The 24,044-nt window shown below is 43.5% G+C and overlaps 1 protein-coding gene across 1 annotated transcript in view; it reads right to left on the bottom strand.

Moving 5' to 3' along the window:
- Positions 1 to 24,044, bottom strand: part of CPLX4 (complexin 4) — a 284,560-nt gene that overhangs the window by 101,520 nt on the left and 158,996 nt on the right. The window contains exon 2 of the mRNA XM_086962923.1: positions 9,155 to 9,242. Coding sequence (XP_086819049.1) covers positions 9,155 to 9,242 — 88 coding nt within the window. The remainder of the gene's footprint in view (positions 1 to 9,154; positions 9,243 to 24,044) is intronic.

A 24,044-nucleotide genomic window follows, 5' to 3' on the forward strand; every position in this document is an offset into this window, starting at 1 on the left:
GAACTCTGCTGCCCGTTTGCTCTTTGGTATCCCAAATTATTCCTCTGCCAAGCTGGCCCTAAAAGCTCTACACTGGCTTCCAGTGGAAAAGCGAATCAATTTTAAGGCCCTCTGCATCGCCTTAGAGGCACTGCATAAGCAGGTACCCGCTTATATGCTCGACCGCTTCCGCTGGTATACCCCGATCAGAAACTTGAATTCCTCCACACACGTGTTAGTTGAGGTCCCCAAACCATTTTTATCAAGCTGGGGTAGGAAAAGCTAGACTCTAGCCTTTATTATAATCTCAGTGATGGCTTGATGTTGGATGACAAGCGCCTAGACACCCCAGGCTATTAGCCGCTCTACAAATAAATAAATAATACAGTAAAAACACTACAAAAGGATACCACACCAGTTTTAGAAAAATATCCAATATTTGATTTACAAACAAGACCAAAACAATAAAATTCCACCATACAGTTCTTAGATATATAAATGAGCAAAAATAGACCTAAAATACAGATTCTTGAAGTAGATAGCTCTGTCCGGGGCTATCGCGGTGTCATGAACATCAAATCCAAACAGTTCTGGCTGACCGCGGCATTGCGGGCCAGCTACGGTGTCGGGAAGACCCAAAAACAGTACCTTTAGAAATACAGGGCGCCTGGGATCTCGCGGTGAGTCACAAGCAATGCAGCTCAAACTTCATGCGTTTCAAGTTGGGGGCTTCAGAGCTGTGGTGCAAAGTGCAGTGGTGCGGTGCCATCAGGTTGTGGTGGCAGCAGCGGCTCTGTGATGGTCATCCAGCAGTTTTGGTGAGACCAGGGCTGTGATGTGAAGTAGTGCAGTGCTCGTTGTGGTGCTGGCAGATCATGGTGCAAGCAGAGACTGCATCGATGCCGAAGCACTGTCATCGGCTGATGAAACAGTCACTGGCACCGGCGTCAGTAGGCCAAGGCTGCGTTGTGGGACGGGGCGGTGTGTTGTGTGAGTTACAAGTATTGCCCTCAAAGCACGGCGCAAGCAGCGCTGTCGGTGTCCGTGTGGAGCATTGTCGTCAGGGGTACAAGGGCAGTGATGTGAAGCGAGGCGGTGCGAAGTGCGGTGCCCACAGGTCACGGTGCATGCAGCACCTTGGTGGAAGTGGGGGTGATGAGACCAGGGTTGCGGTGCCATGTGAACAGGGTCCCTTTTCAGGGTCTTCAGTATACTAAGCCGGCAGTGGCATCGTTGAGGGTGTTGGGTTGCTTTTTTCTTGTGTCGCAGCACAAAACACACAGTTCCCAGTGCTGATAGCAGATGAAATTGAAGAATGTGATGGTCCTGAGACTTCTTGAACAGGGCTCAATCTCTACCTCAAGCCCTTGGAGAAACTCAAACAAAGAAGTTAAAGAAATGTCAGTTCTTTCTTTGCGCTAAGCAGAAACAGCCATTGCAGGCCAACCCAGCAAAGCACACAGCAAAGTGGTAGTGCCTCCTCACAGCTCTTCCATTTCTTCTTCTTGGCAGGTTCCATGATCAGAAGAGTTCTAAAGGTCTGGGGTCTGGGCCTCAATATTCATACCACATTTTCATTTGTTCTCTTGTGGCAAAAAGTCTCTCAGCGTGGTCCAAACCAGTTCTTTCCTCTCTGGTCCAGCTTCCTGGCAGGAGGTAGAGACAGCACTGTGCACAGGAGACAGGGACTATTCAGGTGCAAGGAAACCTCCTCCCACTATTCTAAATGCAGCCCGGCCTATTCAGCTCAGCTCTGGGTCACCCAGGAAAGGCAGGACACACCGCAACGCCCTCAGTGGCTGTCTGCAGTGAATGCACATCCCCAGCTCCTGCCACTGCAAAACCAGACTGTCAATACCCAACCCAGCAGAGGCACATAGGATGGCTAAGCAAGAAAATGCCCACTTTCTAAAAGTGTTATGTACAGAAAATGAGAACAGGATGTAATGCACTCCTTCCCTTTAGTGTCTTGAATTTTTAAATAGTTTTAAATAATGCTCCGGCAAACTCTTGGTGTGCGTGCTCAGAATGTGCTTTGTCCCAAAGGCACAAATTGAATATCAAGAAAATAACTAGTGAGTCGTCACAAACCAGTTCCAGGTCGCACTGCCGATCAATTGTCTCAGTAAACCATCCTCAGTCTTACAGGTAATCTTATTCATCCATTGTTGTCTGTTAACCTTATAATTCAAACGGAGGCAATGTGACATAGGTTTACATATTTGCACTTGTGGGGTCTGTAAAGGGCATTTTTATACTGGTTTATAGGTTGGGCAATAGTTAGGTTTTTTTTCCACAAGCGGCACACCAAAGATGAAGATGTGTAGGCTGACTCCGAGGTGAACTACAAAAGACGCTTGTAGTATTATCGAGGTGGGCGGTTGGGTTAGGTTGTGCAATGTGGATGTTTCTGTTTTACTATTCAAGCACAGGGACACGTTCTTTTAATTTTTTTATAATTAGGTTGTATTTCTACTTACTAAATATTGCTTTGGAGATTACACGTAATTGCCGGTGTCCAATCTGTTTAGGAGTTTTTGTTTGTGCGTTGGAATATGAAGGTGATTCTTGGGGTCATATGGTATCTTACGTTTGAATATTGCTGCCCAGCAGGTTTAAATGTTTGCACCGGCGGTGCTCGTCAAGGAGTTTATCACATTGGTTGAAAGGTAGGGTTGTTTTATCGATTCTCGAACAAGCAGTACACCGAAGAGGGGGAGGCTGGGATAGAGGTGAATTACAACTGATGCTTGCAGTGTTATTGAGGTGGGTGGCTGGTTTATGTGGTGCATTGTGTATGGCTTGGTTTAATCATATACTTTGTTTATTTTGTTTCTTTTACCACGGATGAAAAGGCGCACTTTTTGGCTGATTTGATGTCATCATTGGACAATAGGAATGTACATTTTTTTATATAACAAATGTTTAAACACAAGATGTACCGTATATACTATGTTTGTGGCAAAGCTTAAAATATATTTAAATGGCTTCTGATGGGCTGTTTTTAAATTTAAATTCTAGTTACCCAAGACGAAGGGCTAGTTGCCTGAAATGCATTGGGTGGACTCCCAATTTGGTTACTTGCAATGGAAAGTGATTTACTGAGCGGTTGGAAAAAGCCCAGATGTGCATTCCTGGAGCAATAAAAGTTTTTATATCACATTGCCTCTGTTTGAATTAGAACATTAACAAACAATGGATGAATAAGAATACCTGTAAGACTAAGGATGGTTTACTGAGACAATTGATCGGCAGTGTGACCTGGAACTGGTTTGTGATGACGCACTGGATACTTTTTTCATTTTCTAAAAGTGGCATTTTCAAACACACAATTTAAAAACCATCTTTACTAAAAGATGTGTTATTAAATGTTGTCCCAATGGAATGTTATATTTGTAAGATGTTACTAAGCAACTCCATGTTAGCCTATGGGACAGATAGCCTTGCAATAGTGAAAAATGAAACACACAGTATTTGACTATCAGGTCCTCGCTGCCAAAGAACTACACAGATGGATCTCCAACTGCGCAGACAAACTCGCCCCCCTCCGGAACCCCAACAGTCTATCCCCCAGGAAGGCCACCTAGTTCACCGCCGATCTCCAGGAATCCAGGTGCACCTGCAGACATCTAGGGAAGATTTGGTGAAACAGCAAAATGGCGGAAGACCGCACCACATACAAGAAAGCCATGACAGAATACCACCCTTCATCAGATCCACCAGAAGAACCTTCATCTAGAACAAGATCACCGCCAACGCTGGCAACTCGAAAAAACTCTTCAGCATCATCCAAGAATTGACCAAATCCCCAAGAGAGGCCTCGGATATCACCCCTTCCCAGAACCTCTGCAACAAGCAATTTCAACAAACAAACCCTGGACTCCGAGACCACCCACTCCTCCAACAACGCCAACCAACACACCATCTCTGCCTGGACCCAAACCACCAACGAATACACCAAATCAACTGGAAAGGTATCCACTCAGGAGCACCCATGGATTCCTGCCCTCCACAAGTCTTCCACAGAGCTGCTGTGCCATTGCACCGGAACTATGTTGCACCATCAACACCACCTTCGAAACCTGCACCTTCCCCGACGCAGAAGTCAAGCCCCAGCTCAAGAAGTCCATGGCAGACCCTTCGGACCTCAAGAACTACCAACCAATCTCCCTCCTTCCCTTTGCCGCCAAAGTCACCGAGAAGACCTTCAATGCTCAACTCACGAAATTCATTGAAGAAAACTCCATCCTCGACCACTCCCAATCCAGATACCACAGCAACCATAGTACCGAGACTTCCCTACTCGCCGCCAGAGAGGACATCTGTACCCTCCTCGACCAAGGCCAAACTGTGGCCCTGATCCTATGCGACCTCTCCGCAGCCTTTGACACCGTCTCCCACCGCACACTCGCCGCCAGACTCCATGACGCAGGCATAAGAGGAAATGCCATCAAATGCTCTGCTCCTTCCGCACCGCCACATATCGCCGCAGATCACCTACTATCCTAGGTCATACCGCTTCAGTCGCACCCTACTGTTTCGCTTGAATCATTCTCCTATCATTACTTTTGCTGACTACCACTCCCTCCTGATAACCATACCATCACCGGTATTCCGATCGCACTACACGCCACTTACAGCCCTGATGAGTCACAGGCACTGCCCTGTTGATGAAACACGTGTCGGCTGGCGTCTGTAAAAACAGAGAAAAAAAGGCCTGTATAAAGCACCATATACTGTCTTTACCTCACCACCGGTGTCAATAGTTTTTGTCTCGAACAACTGTACTACAACAAATGTTTTAATCATACGTGTGCCCAGTACCTGTTGTACATCTGCTATACCTGGTTTATCTTTTAGTATCTCAGGCATTGCTATTTCTAAAATGCAGATGAAGAAATAAAAGTAAACAGGGTTCTTGAATATGTTGTTTTAACTATAAACCACCAATAAAAATGAACCCCAGAAACTTGGACTGGCAGAAAAGTCTAGTGTCCATGATCATAGAACAACTATGCCAGCGAGCAACACTTTAGGTCATATTCAGCCTCAATAAGATCAAATCCATAATCACTCACATGAAAAGCCACATTGGCTTCTATTGCAATCCAGAATTTTCTTCATCTTTCTGTACCTCGCTAAAAAAATGCACAAAAATACTCTACACACAACCTAGCATCTGGACTAGATCCAACATTACCAGCTGTCCTGTCGACTCCATACCGATCAACCACACCTCTTGAAGACTTCCAAGAACCAAGTGCAGGAGCAGGTGAGAAAGATGCTTTTTCAACCATTTACCCCCACTTTTGAAAACGTTTCCCATTGAATATCCAAAATTCTCTTAGCCTTTTGCTATTTCGGAAATTCTAAAATCCCACCTATTCTAAGTCCCACCAATAACCAGGCATGAAGCGGTCCATGAAAAACGATCAGTGTTTTATTTTTCCAATCTATTTCTTTTTAAATATACACTATTTATAACCAAGGTCACATGTCTAAATGCCTCGTAAATACTCTATTGCATTACATATTTGCTTCTATCTAACTGCCAAGGTAAAAGCAATAATTGTAGCCAAAGTACACCACCATGAGTTGAGACATATGAACCTCCTGTCTTTATTTGTAACCCTGTGCTACTGTAATCATACATAACCCCTTGTCTCTCACATGAATATCTAGAATCAATTAAGTACTCTAGGCAAGCAAAGATGTACAGAAGATTAAACAGCATGCAGAGAAGTTTTATCCTACATAAATATGAACTTAAGGCATTTCTTGGCTATCCAGCCTTGATAACCATCAGACTGTGCCTCAGGCACATTTGAGAGGACCCTTTAAAATACAGAAGAATGGACTTGGTTCACGTCCCCAGTCCCTTTAAATGCAAATGGAAAGGACTGGGTGGCAAACTGGACAGAGACAAGAACTGATTTGGTGCCTCTTATCTTCACCTTTTAATGACAACTGTTTACGTGTGCAACAAACCAAGTCAGGACTGTATCCCTAACCACTTTCGCCCATAATAATGATGAGACCTATGATCTACTGTATCACATGTTGTTGAGAGATCAGTCATGTAATTAGCGAGATCATCTAGACACATCAGACGAACACTTTTCTACTTATTGTAGTATTGTATTGCAGTACATATACATATAAGTATATACTAAAGTTTATACAAGAGGTCTTGAATGCTTGACCTAAAAAATTAATGGAATTGATGTATGTATATTCTATATGCGAACCTAGCCAAAAAGCAGCAGAGCACTGTACATGGTCAAAGACCAGCATAAAGTCAATGATGTTGGGAGAGGAAGCTGGGTTGTGGATGGTAAGTGAAAGGTGATGAAGTGTTATTTAAAGAGGTAAGTCGTCAACTCTTTTCTATATTGGCGCAGAGTTGAGGCCGTCCTGATGGCTATGGAGCTAAGTGGAGTTGATATCTTAACTGTTCCAAAGATATACAAATAGAACACTCCAACATGTGAATTTTAAAGGGCTTCCACTGAATGATGTCACAGTACATCTCAAAACTCCAGCTGACACCATCAAAGAAAGTATAATTCTGAAATGCCTAGTAATGAGGATTGTTCGAGATGTATCACAGGTCAAAGAGAACCTCTAGACTAGCTGGGCCCTATTCACAGAATTAACTTAAGACAAAATCCTAAACGTACAACTTTTGGTATTCACAGAATGCACTTACTACTTTTGGTATTCACAGAATGGATTTACGACTACTAACTTTACAACCCCGCTCGGGCCAGAGCTTCTGGCCAGGAGGCGGAGCTTCGAGCCCAGAGGCGGAGCTTCTGACCAAGAGGTGGGGATTCCGGCCGGTGGCAGAATTCTCCACCTCTGGGCCGGAAGCTCCGCCTCCGGGCTGGAAGCTCCGCCTCCGGTCTGGAAGCTCCGCCTCAGGGCTGGAATCTCCAGCCCGAGTGCGGACGTAAAGTTAGTAGTCGTAAATCCATTCTGTGAATACCAAAAGTAGTAAGTGCATTCTCTGAATACCAAAAGTAGTCAGTGCATTCTGTGAATATCAAAAGTAGTAAGTTTAGGATTTTATCTTAAGTTAGTTCTGTGAATCGGGCTAGTTGTGTGCAACCTCTAAATGATATATAGAATTATGGACAGTCATCAGTGAATTATGGGGATGTTTTTCACTGAGGGATGCTGAATGACATCAATTAGACAACAAGAGTGATTACCTATAATCCCTCTATATACTAAGAGTGGTTCAACTCTCCCTTTTTCACTCAAGTACCACAACTGCACCTTAACAGTAGAGGCAAACTCTTGCTTACATTTTGGAATAATGTCTCCTCAGTGACATCACATAACACTCTTTTCGTGTATTTAGAACTTGAATTTATGGCTATTTGCACACATTATGGGCACATTCAATCATCTGCGGGAAACATCGACGTTTAGGAATAGGATGTGTAGTCTTTTTCTGTATATTCGAGGTTCAACTGATTATCCGCGTACCTGGGACTACATTTCCCATGGTTCCCAAATCGGGGTGTAGTTTGTTGATACACGCGTCATGATGTTTCTCATATGTCATGACACCTCTTCCTGTTTTCGTGGGGGAGACACTCCTCCCCTCCAGTTTTATACCGCAAATTCAACACATTTAAACGCTAGCCCTGAGCTACACCCATGCACAAGCCGAGGACCGGAGCCGCATTAGGTTGATATGCTGGGTGAGGACTTGACCACAAGTAAGTTCGCTGGCATTTTTAAGACACGCTGCGTGTCTGTACACCAGGGCGATGTGTCCTTCTGCATTCATTTCTCCTGGTAATAGGAGGCTGGCAACTGCTTTTTTTACTCGCCCGACCATTCCTGCCTTTTAACACTATCTTTAGGACCACCCACATTATCGATTTCGTCCTGTCTGAAGTGTGCAGCCCCCCCAATTTGGGTAAGTTACAATAAGAATACTAACAGCCGACTGGTGTGGTTGCGTGAATGTATATATTTATGCATGGTGTGTTGTCTTTCATACAATTTTTTAACACTTCAAATGACGGTGATCTACGTACTGCAATTTTGAGGCTGCTTTTATTGGTACAACTACTTCTAGTAACTCATGCTAACACAAAGATAGTGTTAGAATGCGAATAATATCGCCACTCCATAGGTCTGTCACATAGAATCAGTATGTCACAGAATGACCATGATGAGTGGTACAGTGAGGTGAATTTTCCTCACATAACGGCATGCCCACAAAGATTGGCAGGATGTCCACGATACACCTGACTAAAATGTTTTTGGGGAAATTGAATGTTTGTGTCCTCTTTTGTTTCTACTCTACAGATGGAGCCTGGCAACACACAAACATTCCAACACTTCACACACCGCGAGAAGTAGCTACTCTTCCCTCGCTTCACGGAGAGGATAGGGACTTCCTATCCTATAATTCCATTTTCTTCTCTTGCCCTGAAGAAAGTCCTAGACCTTCATGGACGCCTTGGACTGAAACATGTCAGCACTAGGGTCTTAGGACCATTAAACTCCAATAAGACGCGTTTTTAGATTTTTTATTGACCCAGCCAGACCCAATAATAAAGGGAAACCCGGGGTTTGACTGAGGTTTTTTATCTTTAAGCCCCCCGGTCTTCATCTATCTGAAGAGCTCCCAACACTGTGGTTGAGCCCACCTCGACTTTTAGGGGTCGGGGTGACCCGATGATGAAGCATGACACCACGAGGGTGTGTGAGGGTAATTAAAAACAAAAGGTGCTTTTCCCCAACACACGGTTGTAAATAGCACAACCTTCCACAGGAGAGGTCCCTTTCATTTATAGGTTTCTCCCTTGTTTTTCCCTGCACGAAGGTACAGGTGACATACCATCCATTCTGACCATTGGTTAGTCTATTGGAGTATTTTTTGTGATATAAAAGGCTCTCAAGGAGGCCTGTCAGCCAGGCCTGGAAGGCCTTTATGACAAATCAACACTGGGTAACCAGTTTGGTTATCAACTGTTGCTATGTCATAGCAGTGGATTATGAGCTTCAGAAATTGAACTAAACGATCGAGGCTCTCTATGAGAGACATACATAAAGAAATAGCTCAGGTAGGAAAAAAAGTGCTGGTTGGAGATAAATAAAACACTAAACAGCCTACCTGCATCCATATTCTTTATTATCGTATGTTATATACCTGTGGAAGTCGGTACTTCTCGCGCATGTGAACACGAAGTGTTGCTCTCTCTGCTTTCTTCTGAGTAAATACTGCATCCCGTTCCATTCTGTAGGTAAAAACAGAACGCTAATACTGTAATGATTTAAAACAGGTTGGCAGACACAGAATCTATGATCCAATTAGAATAGACATTTCAAGAATTGATCTCCAATAATTATGCATATGACTACAGCAACATTTTATTGAATTTTGAAATTTTATTTATTTTGATCTTTTATTGATTTCTCAAAGAATTACAGGCATACTCATGGAAAACTGCAAAAGTCATAGTTATCCTGAATTAATTAAATGCATAACATTAGGCATGCAGAATTTACACAAGGTAGAAAAGTCTGCATACTGAAACAAAACGCAAATGTGCATCAGCACAGCTAACATCTTTTGTTTCTCCCCTCGGGGAAGTATTTTTCCACATAAATGAACCCCTACCACTACCATCGACCTAATTTAGGGATGCTTTCACCCACTTCCACTCTAGAAATACACTTATTCCAGTCCTTGACAAGATTACATTTGAAAGCATTTCTAGGATAGAACACTACCTGCGAGGGGTATATGAAATCCCACACAGTATGAGTTCTTTCAACTGTTACAGTATTTCACCCCATGTCACAGACTTGTTGAAGCAAGTATGTAAGGTAATATATGGGCCACGTCTCATTTGTTTGCATTTCTGTTATTCAAAACCCTTGGTCCTGTAGCTGAAGTGTATAGTGTTTTGAAGTAGCCTCGATGCAGCAGGCATCGCTGTATAAAACCCCAAAATAACTAAATGAATAATGGACACCTACTGCTACACACAGGACCTTGATGGAGCTCCCAGACGTCCAACCCTGAGTTAAAAAAAAAATCTAATCTTGGTTTAATACGGTAATTCCACAATTCTATATTCACAAACCTCATTTGCATGTGTAAAATTCCACTAAACCGGAAATTTGTGATGCAATCCATACTGGAATCCTCTTAACCGGTTGTCCCCAACTACATTGGGGATGATGTCATAGGAGCCAATAATTGGATGATCTCTGCACTTGATGTCACTAGTCTGTTAAAATAAACCTCAAGACAGAAGAATATTCCAGCTAAAACCTGTACACTTCTACAGAATTATAAACAACTAGAACAAGCTTTCAGAAAAACATACATGACAAATTTAAATACAAAGACAACATTAACTCTAATTAAAAAAAAGACACACTCAAAAGAAATACTATTGCAATAAAATTATTGAGTCATCTAATCCCACTAATCTATCTTTCTCCAGTAGTAAAGGTTTAGTTACCTCTGAGGCTGACATTTATTCAACTCCGCCCACCAACACCAAGCTCACTAAGATCATGCATGTGAATGTCCATAAGGATGAGTCCCATTGGGCAATCAGGTAGTGGTGGCTGTTTATGGTTTTGACACAACACTAAGGGCCAGATGTATCAACATTGCATTTTGCGATTTTATAGTAGCGAATTTTACCGATTCGCTATTATAGAATCACAAATTGGAAGGTATGAAGGCTTCTCAAAATAAATAGTGATTCCTACATATTCCTTAATGGCAAAATCGCAATTTGGGATTCGCTATTACGGAATACCTTTCCATTCATTCCTATGGGCCTAAAGGCCCATAGGAATGAATGAGAAGGCATACTCTGGTTGCGATCACCAAATTGGTAATCGCAAATTGTGAATGCAATTCAAGGGTGCTAGGGGGCTAAAAGCCCACTCTGATGCACCCCCAAAAATGTGGGGCATGTGTGTGCACATGTGGCACACACACATGCCCTAAGGCAGAGGTCTTCAAACATTTTGATTCCGAGACCACCTTGTCAAATTTTGTTAGGCGTAAGGACCCCCTTCTGATAAAACTTTCTAGAACCTGATACTCCTTATCATCGACAACTATCAACAAATCATAAGCGCCATAATTTCCCACAGCAAATAATTTTTACAGTGGCGGAATAATATTAAATAGTGTTTATCAATCCAAAGGTCAATGAGCGTGGGGGTGTGGTCAATACAAAGGGCCTCATTTATGACGAATTGGCGTAGGGCAGTGCTGTAAGTCTTCCTGCTGTGCTGCCCTATGCTAATGTGAAAGTGCTGGAATGCACTGTATTTATGAAATACGGGGCATTCCTGTGCTTTTCCCTTGCGTTGGCGCACACATTGCTGCGTAGCACCAACATAGGCAGGATTGCTTTTGTACAGGAAGGGGCACCTTTCTTCACAAAACTAATTCCAAGAGGTGTTTTCCTCTTTCTATTTGAGCTGCAGAATGCAGCACACATGGGAAGAAGAAAGAATTAGGAGAAATGAAAGAATTTCTCCCCGTTACGCCTCCGCTGTGGAGGCGTCTGTTTTTGGAGCTGCCCCAGGTTTACTTGATTTTGTAAATATGGGGCAGTATCAAAATCCATAGGTGTTGCGTGGGAACCCCAGGCAAAGCCCATTGAATACCTTTGTGACGCAGAGTAAGGCAACGCAATGACTAGTGCCGCTAGGTCTTACTCCTTATCCCCACACAGATCAAATTAAAAGCAAGCACTTCACAGCCCAGTTGTTAACTCTTTGCACTACCACTCAAAAAAACAAATCTTTGTCATCACAAAGCTTGGTGTGATTTGAACAATTAAAGCCAGAACAGGCTCCCAATCACCCTTTACACTTGCAGATTAACTTATAGGCACATTTGCATTTCACTCTGGCATGCAGGCTTTTCTAGCACTAGAGACTCAGTTGATAACACTTCAGCTGATATCAATCTTAATCAGCCGTCCCATGACAGCTGTCATTTGGCTGTCTTTTCCCAAAATGAAAGCAAATATTTTTGATTGCAGTCACAAGTGAGGCTGGGGAATGCGCGACCCCCTTTTCAGGACTCCTGCCCTAAGGGCATGTTTATGCACCACATGGCACTTGGAAAAATGCATTTTAGTGCATTTTTCTAAGGATTTGCAAATTACCACCAACTTAATGTTGGTGGTAATTTGCGATTCCTTATAGCAAGGTCACAATTTTGTAATGTTTCCTGCACTGCATTTAGGGAATCGCAAATTGCGATTCCACAAATTCATTTGCAAAATAGGTAATCGTAGAAATTGCGATTCCCTATTTTACGAATGCCTTTTGGGATGATACATCCCAAAAAGCTTTTTACCATTCGCAAACTGGCAGATTCTGCGAATCGGCCCTTTTACAACCGTTAAAAGACTTGATACATCTGGCCGTAAGCTCAGAGCTGAAGACATTTAGCAATAAAAACTACTGCATATACATATTTAATTCTATATGTTTTATCTAGGACTTTTAAATAGCATTCCATGTCTGTCAGCGTTCAGATACACCAGAGCACTGCAGGTCAGTAAGAGCCTGGATTTTGTACTGATGGGGAGTCGGGAGTCAAATCAGGACCAGACAGTCCCCAGTCCAATATATGTCAGTCGTTACCTGTATTTAGTCAGTACCCTTACATGAAAAGAGTTCAGTCATAGAAGTATAATTTCACCTAAGGTCGTAATGTTTTAGCCAACAGTGGGCTTTTTTTTCCTACCACCATTAACGAGGCAATATTCTGTCCAAAATAACTATTACCAGTGCATCCTATTTTCCAAGACTGAAATGGTAAGTTTTTTACGGCGGAAGTTACGTCACAATTGTCACCCATTTTTTAAAGAGTTCTGTGTAATACACCCATTCCTAAAGTCTTTATTTCACTCTTTGTCACAAACATTAAAAAAGCAGAGGCAGCAGAGAAGTGAATAAGTAGGCTTGTAAAGCAACATATATCTATTATGACATGTTAGAATGTATTTTTATAAAAGAGCATTTCATTTGTGTATTTACTTTTGTTAAATATTTTCTTATAGTAGGTGCGTTCTGACGTCATATACACCAGAATGATGGAAATATTTGATTACATGCCTGAAAAAGGAATAAAATATTTCATAACTAGATTAGAATCATTTAGTTCAATCAAGTAGTGGCGTTCTGATACAAGAATCTCCTCCCAAGCAATTTTTTAACAATGTGGTTGAGTATTTTGCCAAGTACAATTACTTTTTCAGTTTAAGAAATTTTTATTGAGTTCAAAAACACAAAACAAGAAGATACATAGCAGAGATACAATAATAACTAATTGTACATTTACACAAAAGCATTAAACAATTAGAATGAAGCACATTTTATAATAAAAAGATATAAAAGAGGAAAAGAGATAGCAAAAGTAAGGAGAGAGTAAGAAAAATGGCAAACACAAAAAAGGGAAAAAGTAAAGCAGATTAAAACTATTTTGAAGATTTAGTCGAGTTAAAAGTGGAGTGTGAAGAAAGAAAGTTTGTAAAAGGTAGCCAGATTAAATCAGATGTAATTTTTTCGGGAGAGTAAAAGAAGAAACAGTTTAAATTCTGGTTTAAAGTTAAAACAGTTTAAATTTAAAGTTAACAGTTTAAATTCTGCGCCATCGGAACGTCACTTTTATCAGGCAGCACTAAGCCACTTTTTTTGGCTTAATGCTGCCTTATAAATATCAGTCCCTTTAACACAGTGTTCTGCGTTAAAGGGGCGTGCAATGGGTGTTGCTGGGTGCGTTCCCAGCAACATCCATGGCCTTTTGATACTGCCCCAGATTTACGAGAAATCGTACATCTGAGGCAGTGCCAAAAGCTTACGCCTCCCCAGGTGAGGCGTAAGGGAGGCGCAACGGGGAGAAATATGTTTATTTCTCCTCGTTTTTCCTTTTTCTATGTGTGCTGCATTCTCCAGCACAAATAGAAAGAGGAAAAGCCTCTTGTGATTATTTTTGTACAGAATGGTTTCCCTTCCTGTACAAAAATAATCATCCCCACAACGCAGGCACCCTTGCACCATTGTGCAAAGGCGCCTGCGTTGGCGCAGGCAGCCCATTGTGCGTCGGTGCATAGGAAAAGGACAGGAATGCGCCGTATCTTTTAGATATAGAACATTCCTGCCTTTTTCTTTTGCCGTATGGAACCGCAGCAGGAAGGTCTGCTGCGCTTCCCTACAGCAAAAACTCATAAATGAGGCCCTACGTTTTTTACAAACGAGATTCCACCAAGCAAAAACTGATAATTTGGAGCGATCCTTCCAAAAAGATAAAATAACTTTAAAGGCAATTGTAATGAAAATATTGAATAAAGTAAGAACATTAGTGGAGTAATCAGCATTGAAGGATAATGAGCTCAAGAAAACAGTGGAAAAGGTAAATAGTAAATCATAACCGAACATTTGGGAACATTTACACCAATCTGACCTCCAAAAATATTTACGGCCTCATTTATGAATAGTGTTCCATCGCTGGGGGAAAACAGCAATGCAACAGTTTTCATTGCGACACCATGGATGCGTCGAATGTAGACTGCGGCGATCCATGTCGCAAGGATTGAACAGATACGTCAGGAATCCTGATGTATCTGGTGGCGCAGTAATGACACATTGCTAGAGTGGGCCAGTAACCTAACGCAACTCCAGCAATGTGTCATTACACAAGTCCCATGTAAAACGCACCGTGTCACTTTATGCCTGCTTGAAGCAGGTATAAAGATTGTGGAGGAGTAAATTCGGAGGTGTTGCTCAGTTAAATATCATAGATTTCACTGCCCAGCTTCTACAAGGCTTTTTTTCCGGGGGGACGCCCACCCTGCATACATTATCAATGGTAGTCTGAGGTCTAATCCAGACAGGTTGCAGTAGCTTTTTGTATAAAAGGGCAGCTTTAGGAAAAGATCCATTCCAATATTAATAGCTGTACTAGGTAAGAGAAAAATAGAATCAAAGGGCATAGTGTGGTTCTGAAATTCCGAACCCTGCTATAATATGGTAATGAGGTCACAGGCTACAGCAGCATCTCCATGACTTCATGAATACCGATTTGGACTCAGATTAGCGTGAGCCTATATAAGGGCAAAAGTAGGGTCTGTGGTTCTGAAATTCCGAACCCTGCTATAATATGGTAATGAGGTCCAACACTCGTGTCACAAAATATCGTTGTACCATGACGAATTTGGTATCGGCAGACCGGTAATGATTAGGACATCACCCCTATGCATTTTCGTCGTGATTGAGTCCTGCTATCACCCCCAAATCATGGTTTCCGTCTCGAACCCTCAGACTCCATTTTGTAAACAGCATCCATCTTGTAGCTTGCCCTCATATAGTCAATTGATTAAGGCCGAGTTTGATCTGAAAGGACACGTCCACCTTAGCTGACTTCCCCGTGACCCGGCCGAGCTGACTCTACTGCCTCCGTCCAAACCTGTTCGGGCGGCTCCTCGCCCAGTGGCCGAGTAAGATAGCATCAAGGCACCACATGCCATAAACCATTCACCACATACAATCCATGTTATCCACTCACATACACCTGTCCATGTTTCTTGTTTATGGCCAGTTTTACGATGAGGAGGTGCCCGATTTTATTGAGGTTTCATCGATATCTGATGGTAGTTCTGGGCCGGACTGGATCATCTATCACAAACTGGACATGTAAAATATGGGTTGTCGTCATAACTTTGCCTTTTTCAGTGTTTTGGAAATATGTGAATAACCGTATTGTAAACTAAAGAATTCTTGCCTAGAGCATATATTTTAGTATAAAGGGAGAAGGCTGTCTCTGTAAAAACGAACAGTCTCCTGAGAATATACGACCTGTGTTGTTGTACTTCTAGGACGCTTGTTACTTGGTTGCAGCCAATAAAACTCGATCTTTGACTTCAACTAGAAGACTCAGTGTTTCTGTGGTCCGGAACAGGGAGAACTCAGAGGTCTTCGGGTGTGATCCCCTGGCACCACCGGGATCCTAAAAACCCGGCACCTCAGTTGGCGCCCAACTCGGGGCGGTATCAAGCGGTGACGGTCCAAGCCAGATGTTCGAGAGGAGCTTCGTGTGAAAATTCCAGAGGACGGCCAGCCACTTCAGCGACCCCTGTATGTCGACGTGGTTCCAAAGGTCTTTGCTGCGAGGTTCCCCGCGTCCCGATGGCTACGAAGGACTGCTGCCCTGACTATCGCCCTGTTTTGGACCCTTCGATTCTTGGTAGAGAGAAACGATAGACGAGTCTTCTAGTGACGTCATCGATCATCAATACTTCAGTTAAGTATAAGTGGAGCGTCTCCTAGTCCTTAGTTTTTTGATTCTTAGTCTTGGTATCCTCGAGATACACTTTGTTTGGAGCTTGCAAGCGCCAAAACCAAGGGACCCGTGTATTCACGAGAATATCGTAATCGATAATCCTTTGAAGTTTGAAGCTAGACTAGTGAGCAAAGATGCCTGGTCTTAGCAGACTTGGAAACTTGTTTTGTCTTGGTCGTAGTAAGGAATCCCGATTAGAGGATTCGTGTCCGGTTCCTCCGATTGGAACTCCAACATATGAGCTCTATGTGAAGCATGGAGTAGGTGCAATTACATATAATGAAGTTTGGATCAGATACACCCGCAAGGATGGTGTCTTAAAATGGCCCCAATACGGTAGTTTTGATACGGAAATACTAGATAATCTAGAGGTGAAACTTTTTAAGAAGAAAGCCCGGCCGGCGATGTTTGACTCCTTTCGCTTATGGCGCAAAGAAGCCAAACAGAAAGAAATGAAATTAGCAAAGAAAAATAAAAGAGGTATGTCGATGGTGCAAGCCACCGTAGCATACAGGGATAATGAGGAAGAGCAAGAGAGTGAACAAATGCTCAGAAGCAAGAAGCTAGCAGTAGATAAATGCTATCCAATGTTACCGCATGAAGGGCAAGGTTCAAAAGGGACATCAGAAAAGGATCCATTAATGTCCCATTTATTGAGTTCACCACCCCCATATGCACCGAATGCTACTGCACCCCCGAAACGTTTCGTTATACCACGCCCCGGTGCACGAACTCCAGTTCTTACTCAAACACCAGCTCCTCTTCAGCTGGTTCCTACTTCTTCGGCGCAACCCTCTCAAGGGCCGCCGCCTTTGCTACATACTCCATCCACTGTTTCTCCGACTTTGCCTACTGCTCATGATACCACTTCTGCCATTTCCTCGACTTCCTCTTTACATCAGCCTGTCTTTTCTGGCATATCTGCCTCTCCGCAAGCTTCTCCTTCTGTTCGACAGAGAGTGGCAAGTACTGTCACTGGTCTGTTCTCACCTTTCTTTGGGTCGCCTAAGACGACCCCTAAAACAGGTCGTAGACAGTTGCGTAGTCAACTGCCTGACTATCAGGAAAGAGAAGTGCTGAATGAATTGGCACATAAATGGGTAACCGATACTGTAAAGTATGATGTTCAGTCCGTTATGGAAGTCTTTAGTCAATGGGAAGCATCTACACAGAGATATGTCTTTGAGCAAATGTGCCTATATCTCCGTGAAGATGTGAGAGGAAATGATCCAGAGTATGACATGACTGAATTACTTCGTATGCGATTCAAGTTTGCTGAAGGCATGATTGTAGGCGCCGATGTTGAACAAGCAATAGAAATGTTGTTGTCTTATAGGAGTAAAGGAAGTAGTTCTAGATCACTGTATGAACAGGATATGCCAGGTAGGAAGAAAGCGCGGCAGTATCCCATGAGAGAGGTTCCTCCAGTTTGGAGGGAAGGCGATGCGAATGCGAATCCAGCAATTCTACCACATTTCCAGCGCGTATGGGTACATGTCCCCTGGAAAAGATCTGAAGTTTTAGCACTCAAACAGACGTTGCCTGACCCCCGTAAAAATCCTGCAGGGTATTATAAGGAGTTATCACAGACTGCAAGCTCATGTATAATGAATTTAGCGGATGTAGACATGTTGTTTGGGAATGTTGTTCCACAGCCTTTATGGAGTAAGATTCGTCATGCAGATCATGACCAAGAGCTAGGTGACACGCGGGCGAATATTGCCGCTACTGATGCTAGACAATTTGGTGGTGCTAAACCCGAGCCTTTAATAGCTGAACTGCCCGGTAGAATCATCACGTATATGAAGATCTTAATGCCCGAATTACGTGTGAATTGGGACAAGTTGTCCGCTTGCAAGCAGAAAAAAGATGAGAATGTGTCTGACTTTTTCACGAGGTTTGAAGAGACTTTCGTCGACCATAGTGGTCAGGATATGGCTACCGAAGGTGGCCAGAGATTGTTTGTAGACAAATTTGTACATAATTTGCTTCCTGAACTGTGTAATAAGTTGAAAGATTCAGAGAGTGCTTGGGCTGTTTCCACATCAGCACAGATTTTAGCCACAGCCCAATACTACGAAAATAGGCGTAAAGACGAGCTAGATAAAGCAGACAAAAAGACTAAAGATTTGAAAACTAAAGTCCTTCTTCAACAAGCCTATCCACCTCGTAATACTAGCCAGCCTGATTATCAGCAACCTCAGCAGTATTCGAGAAACTCACAAAGAAAAGAGTCTTCTCAACCGCGTTTACCTTATGGTCCGAATCAGTGTGCTTACTGCAAAGAAGAGGGTCATTTCAAGAGTAGTTGTCCAGCTCTATCGCGACGTTTGAATGGTGTCTCTGGTACAAGAGGTAGAGGTGTTCAACAGGCTCCTAGGGGTAGGGGCTGTGGAAATGTCCCCCAGAATGATTGTCCTTTTCCGCCTCAGAATTCTATGAATAGCTTTGATCAACAGAATAATGCGTCTTCTAGGTCGGCTCAGTACTATGCTGATGACTATTACGCAGAAAACGAGAACGAAGGTAATAATTGCTAGGACAGCCATGGACAAAGAGAGGGAGTTGTTTCAGTTCCAGTAGATCAGAATGGACCTTATGTTGAGGTGATTACATCAGGAGTGTCAGAACCCTTTCTGCTAGATACTGGTGCTACGAAAAGTTCTATTATGCACTCAAAACTTCCTGGCACGCCTTTGTCCGGCGAAATAAATGTTTCAGTAGGTTTTTCAGGCGCCCCGGTTAGCAACCCGATTTCTAGTCCTATGCCCCTTTCTGTTGGCCCACACGAATTAGAAGCACCCCTCATTCTTACAACAGGTTGTGGCGAAAACCTGTTGGGTTTGGATTTGTTAAAGAGATTATATGCGACTTTGTAATGTTCTTCTTCGGGAGTACAACTTACTCTAGGTAAGAAAGTGATTTCTCCAATGTATTTGTCAAAGGAAAATATTCCAACTGAATTGTCATCTCTTCCAGATATACTTTGGGCTACTGGTTCAAATGATGTGGGTCTTTTGGAGATAGCGCCATATGTCATAACATTACGGGCCAATGTTAGGTTGCCACGTATTCTCCAATACAAGATCTCTAGCGAATGCGAACAGGCGTTGTTAACGATCGTTTACGATCTGATTGAGAAAGATGTAATTGAAGAGACAACAGGCAATGTTTGTAACAGCCCTATTTTGCCAGTCTTAAAGCGAACAGATCCTTCACAGCCACCTGTGTACAGATTTGTGATCGATCTCAGGGAAGTAAATAAGATCGTTGTGCCACAGTTTCCAGTTGTTCCCGACATTACTGCTCTGGTAACCATGGTTCCAGCTTCAGCCACTTGGTTCTCGGTGATTGATTTGAAGAACGCTTTCTTCAGTATCCCGATTGCCGAAGAGAGCAGAGATATTTTTGGCTTCAATTTAGGAGGACGAAGCTTCCGCTTCAAACGCGCTCCTCAGGGCTACTGTGAAAGTCCATCTATATTCAGTCAAGCTCTGAAATCACAACTTCACACGATTGTTCTACCCGATGGTGCAACTCTTATTCAGTATGTAGACGATTTGTTAGTCGCTGCAGACACTGAAGAGATTTGCAAGGAAGCCACATTGGCATTGTTGCGTCATCTATGTGACTTGAAGCACAAAGTCTCTCTATCGAAATTACAATTTTGTCGACAAGAAGTGACCTACTTAGGTCACATCTTATCGAAGGAGGGAACGAGACTGACCCCAGAGAGAATACAGGCAATTGCGAAATTAAGTGTCCCAAGGACACTGAGAGAAGTGTGTGCTTTCTTGGGCATTACGTCATATTGCAGACAATGGATAGCAAACTTCTCACTGTTGGCTAAACCTTTGCTGGCACTAATCTGTAAAGATACACCCAATCCTGTGCCTTGGTCTGAAGATTGTCAGAAGAGTTTTCACGAGTTGCGTGATGCGTTGTGTTCGGCTCCTGTGTTGGGCAACCCCGACTACAGTAAACCTTTCACATTATATGTGCATGAGAAGAAAGGTTGCGCATTGTCAGTCCTGACACAATCTTTTGGGGACAAACAGCGTCCATGCGCATACTTCTCAGCGACTCTAGATCCTGTAGCTAAGGCATTACCTAGTTGCTTGAGGACCACTGCTGCAGCAGCTGTATGTATTCGACAGTCTGCTGGGTTAGTAATGAACAATACACTGATCGTTAGGGTCCCACATGCAGTAGACATTTTGCTAAACAGAACAAGGACACAGCACTTAACTAGTGCCCGACTGTCAAGTTATGAGCTGACACTATTAGCAAGTCACATACACATAAAGAGGTGCGATACACTCAACCCCGCCACACTATTGCCCATTCCAGCAGAGACAGATGAGGTTGAACGACATGACTGCTGTTTTAGGACAGAAGAAGAGACAAAAGGGAGAGTGGACTTACAGGACACTCCCTTTCCTAAATGTAACAATGCTTTATGGGTTGATGGTTCATGTTTCAAGTTGCCGAATGGTGAAACGACTGCAGCATATGCTATGACGACTTTGCACACGATTGTAGAAACTGCACGTATACCCCACAATTCTGCGCAAGCAGCAGAGTTAATTGCACTCACAAGAGCATGTGTGTTGGCAAAAGGAAAACGAGTGAATGTGTATACAGATAGCCAATACGCCTTTGGCGTGGCTCACAGTTTTGGACGATTGTGGCGTGAACGTGGGTTTTTAACATCACACGGCACGAAGATAAAACATGGTCAGCTAGTAAATGAGCTTCACGAGTCACTGACATTGCCACTACAAGTTGCGATTGTGAAATGCAGTGCACACAGAAAGATTCAAGATGATGTTGGTCGTGGGAATGCATTTGCAGATGAAGTCGCGAAAGAAACCGCAAGGAACACAATGAGTCGAATGTATGTTGTGGGTCCTGCGAGATGGATTACTGATGTGGGTATGTGTGAGGATACTATTGAAAGTGTGAAGTCGATACAGTCTGAAGCCACCGAGAAAGAGGTGAATGAATGGAGAGAAAGTAAGGGTAGATTGGATGCGAATGGTTGTTGGGTCGAATTGTCAGAGCATCAAAGATGGCTCTTACCCGACGCATACGTACTTGCAGTGGTGACAATGGCTCATGGAATGGCTCACATCAGTGTGAAAGGAATCTGTAAGTTGTTGACCCCAGTATGGCAGAATAGTGGCATCCCAAAATGTGCAGAGAACTTGGTCAAGAATTGCATGGTGTGTTTGAAGTACAATCCTGGCAAGGGAACTCCGACTCCCGCTGGTCATTTTGCGCCTCCAACGTATCCGTTCGAGGTTTTGCAGCTCGATTTCATCCACATGGAGAGGTGCAACAATCTGAAATACGTGCTTGTTGTCGTTTGCGCCTTCTCCAGGTGGGTGGAAGCGTATCCCCTTAAGGACAACACTGCCCTATCCACAGCCAAAGCCCTTGTCAAAGAATTCTTCCCCAGATTTGGTATGCCTAGAATTGTCTGGAGTGATAATGGAAGTGAATTCGTGGGACGAGTGATGAAGAGAGTGTGTGAATGTCTAGGCATCAACCAGAAATTTCACGCTGCTAATCACCCCCAATCAGCTGGTTTAGTAGAATGCTACAACGGCACGTTAAAACTGAAGTTGGCCAAGATCCAAGCCAGTACCGGTCTTAAATGGCCTGACGCCCTGCCTTTAGCGCTCCTATCTACCAGAACGACTGTCCATTCTAGACTAGGACTTAGCCCTCATGAGATAGTGTTCGACCGCCCAGCTAATATATGGGGAGTGCCAAGGCCCAAGAGACTCAGCGAAATAGAGTACCCTGTACTGATTGACTATTTGCATGAATTGACAACTAAATTGCGTATTTTACACCAACAGGTTCACAGTTCCTCTCCACCGGCATCTGATGATCCAGGTCACTCCATCGAACCCGGCACCTGGGTACTGGTGCGAAATTTTCAGCGCACGAGAAACGAACAGCCCAGGTGGACTGGCCCATACCTCGTCCTGCTTTCTACAAGATCAGCTGTTCGGGTGGAGGGGAAAAAGAACTGGATCCACGGGATCCATTGTAAGCGGATCCCTCTGCCCCTTCCATATGACCGCTGGGTCCAGAAGGGAATTGCTGACTCCAAAACGGAATCTGTGCCACGCTTTGTACCCTTCAGTGACGCGCGATTGAAAGGAACTGATACAAACAAGGAGAGTGATTGTATTCTGCAAGGATTTGTGCCACCGTCAACACAGTTGGACACTACAGAACCTGAAACGTTGTTTAAAGACCACACCATACCTGGGAAAGAACGGTATAATCTGAGGCCAAGAAAAACGGACTAATAAAAATAAACTAATAAGGTTTTTCTTTTCCCCTAAGAACTATTTTTGATTTTGCAGCTCTCTCGCCCAGGGAACTTGCTTATTTTTGATTTTCGAACCGCCATCCGGTTCTGCTGCTAGGGTCGCGGTTGCCAGTCTAGGCGGTGCAGCTGGAGACGTTTAGGTCAACGGTTCTGGTTGGTCTAAGGGAATTACCCTGGACTGAACAGAGGCACTCCTTAGCAGAATCAATCCCCCACCGCGGGCAGCAACTAGAGGATGGAGTTTCCAAGGGTAGAGAGACCTGCTAGACCTACGAACTTTGAAAAGAAAATATGCATTGTGATGGCAAGAAAGACATTTTTAATAATATGTATTTTAATGTTGTGTAGCATAATGATGTTTTTGATTGGCTATACTCTATTTACGTTTCAAGTTACCTTTGTGCCTAACACTCAGCCCACACCTCCTCCTACCATCTCCTCGCATTCTTTCCACCCTCTACCTGAACACGAGTCTGCCAGAAGATTAGAATTTGTAAATAACTCATTCATCCAACTCCTACACCAGCACCAATCTGTAATGAACACCACGAACTGTTGGGTATGCGGACTTATGCCACACACAACAGATAAGGGTATTCCGTATTTTGTCCTGCCCTTTGGCTACCATGGTTCTCTGTGGGCATTTCAAGCAATGTTTCTGTTTGCCCTCGAAACATATGTCCCAGGAAGAAACTCAAGCAATAAAGCATTAGTTGCAGGAATTAGAAATATGAGTAGGGATGTCGACACATATAGAACGATTCCCAGGGATGAATTGACACCTTACAGCAGATGGAATGTAACCCAATATGGAATTTCCTTGGCTGTAAGTCAGAAAGCAAAGAAATCCTCTCCAATCTGGGTAGTGCCCCACCAAGGTCGCCTATGTCTGAAGGGAAATGGCAACAACCCTAGAGCCCAGTTAGGGAAGAGTGTCTGTACTGAGACTTATGTTTTCTCATCCCAGACCTCCCCTTCATTCCTAGCAGCTAAGGGTACCTACTTCATCTGCCACGATCAAGCGTATACATGGTTGCCCCCTGACTTCTCGGGCACATGTTTCATATCATTTCTGCTGCCACCCACCTACACGGCCGAGGCAGATTACCATCGGACAAGGACAGTTAGGGGTGTCGTGAGTCAAGACGACACTGCGGGTCAAGAGGTTGGAGACTTCGCAAAGGGTTTTCTGCCGTTTTGGGGGCCTATGGTGAACAGCAGGAACATTCGCCAATTGACGAGGATAGTTGAATCCGCCGTGATTGAAACGGCTGGTGCCCTTAGTAACTTGACTGCCGAGCTCCAGTCGGACCGACTTATGACTCTTCAAAATAGGGTTGCCCTAAATGTCATGCTCGC

The sequence above is a fragment of the Lissotriton vulgaris genome, chromosome 3_1 (assembly GCF_964263255.1).
Source record: "Lissotriton vulgaris chromosome 3_1, aLisVul1.2, whole genome shotgun sequence".
NCBI lineage: Eukaryota > Metazoa > Chordata > Amphibia > Caudata > Salamandridae > Lissotriton > Lissotriton vulgaris.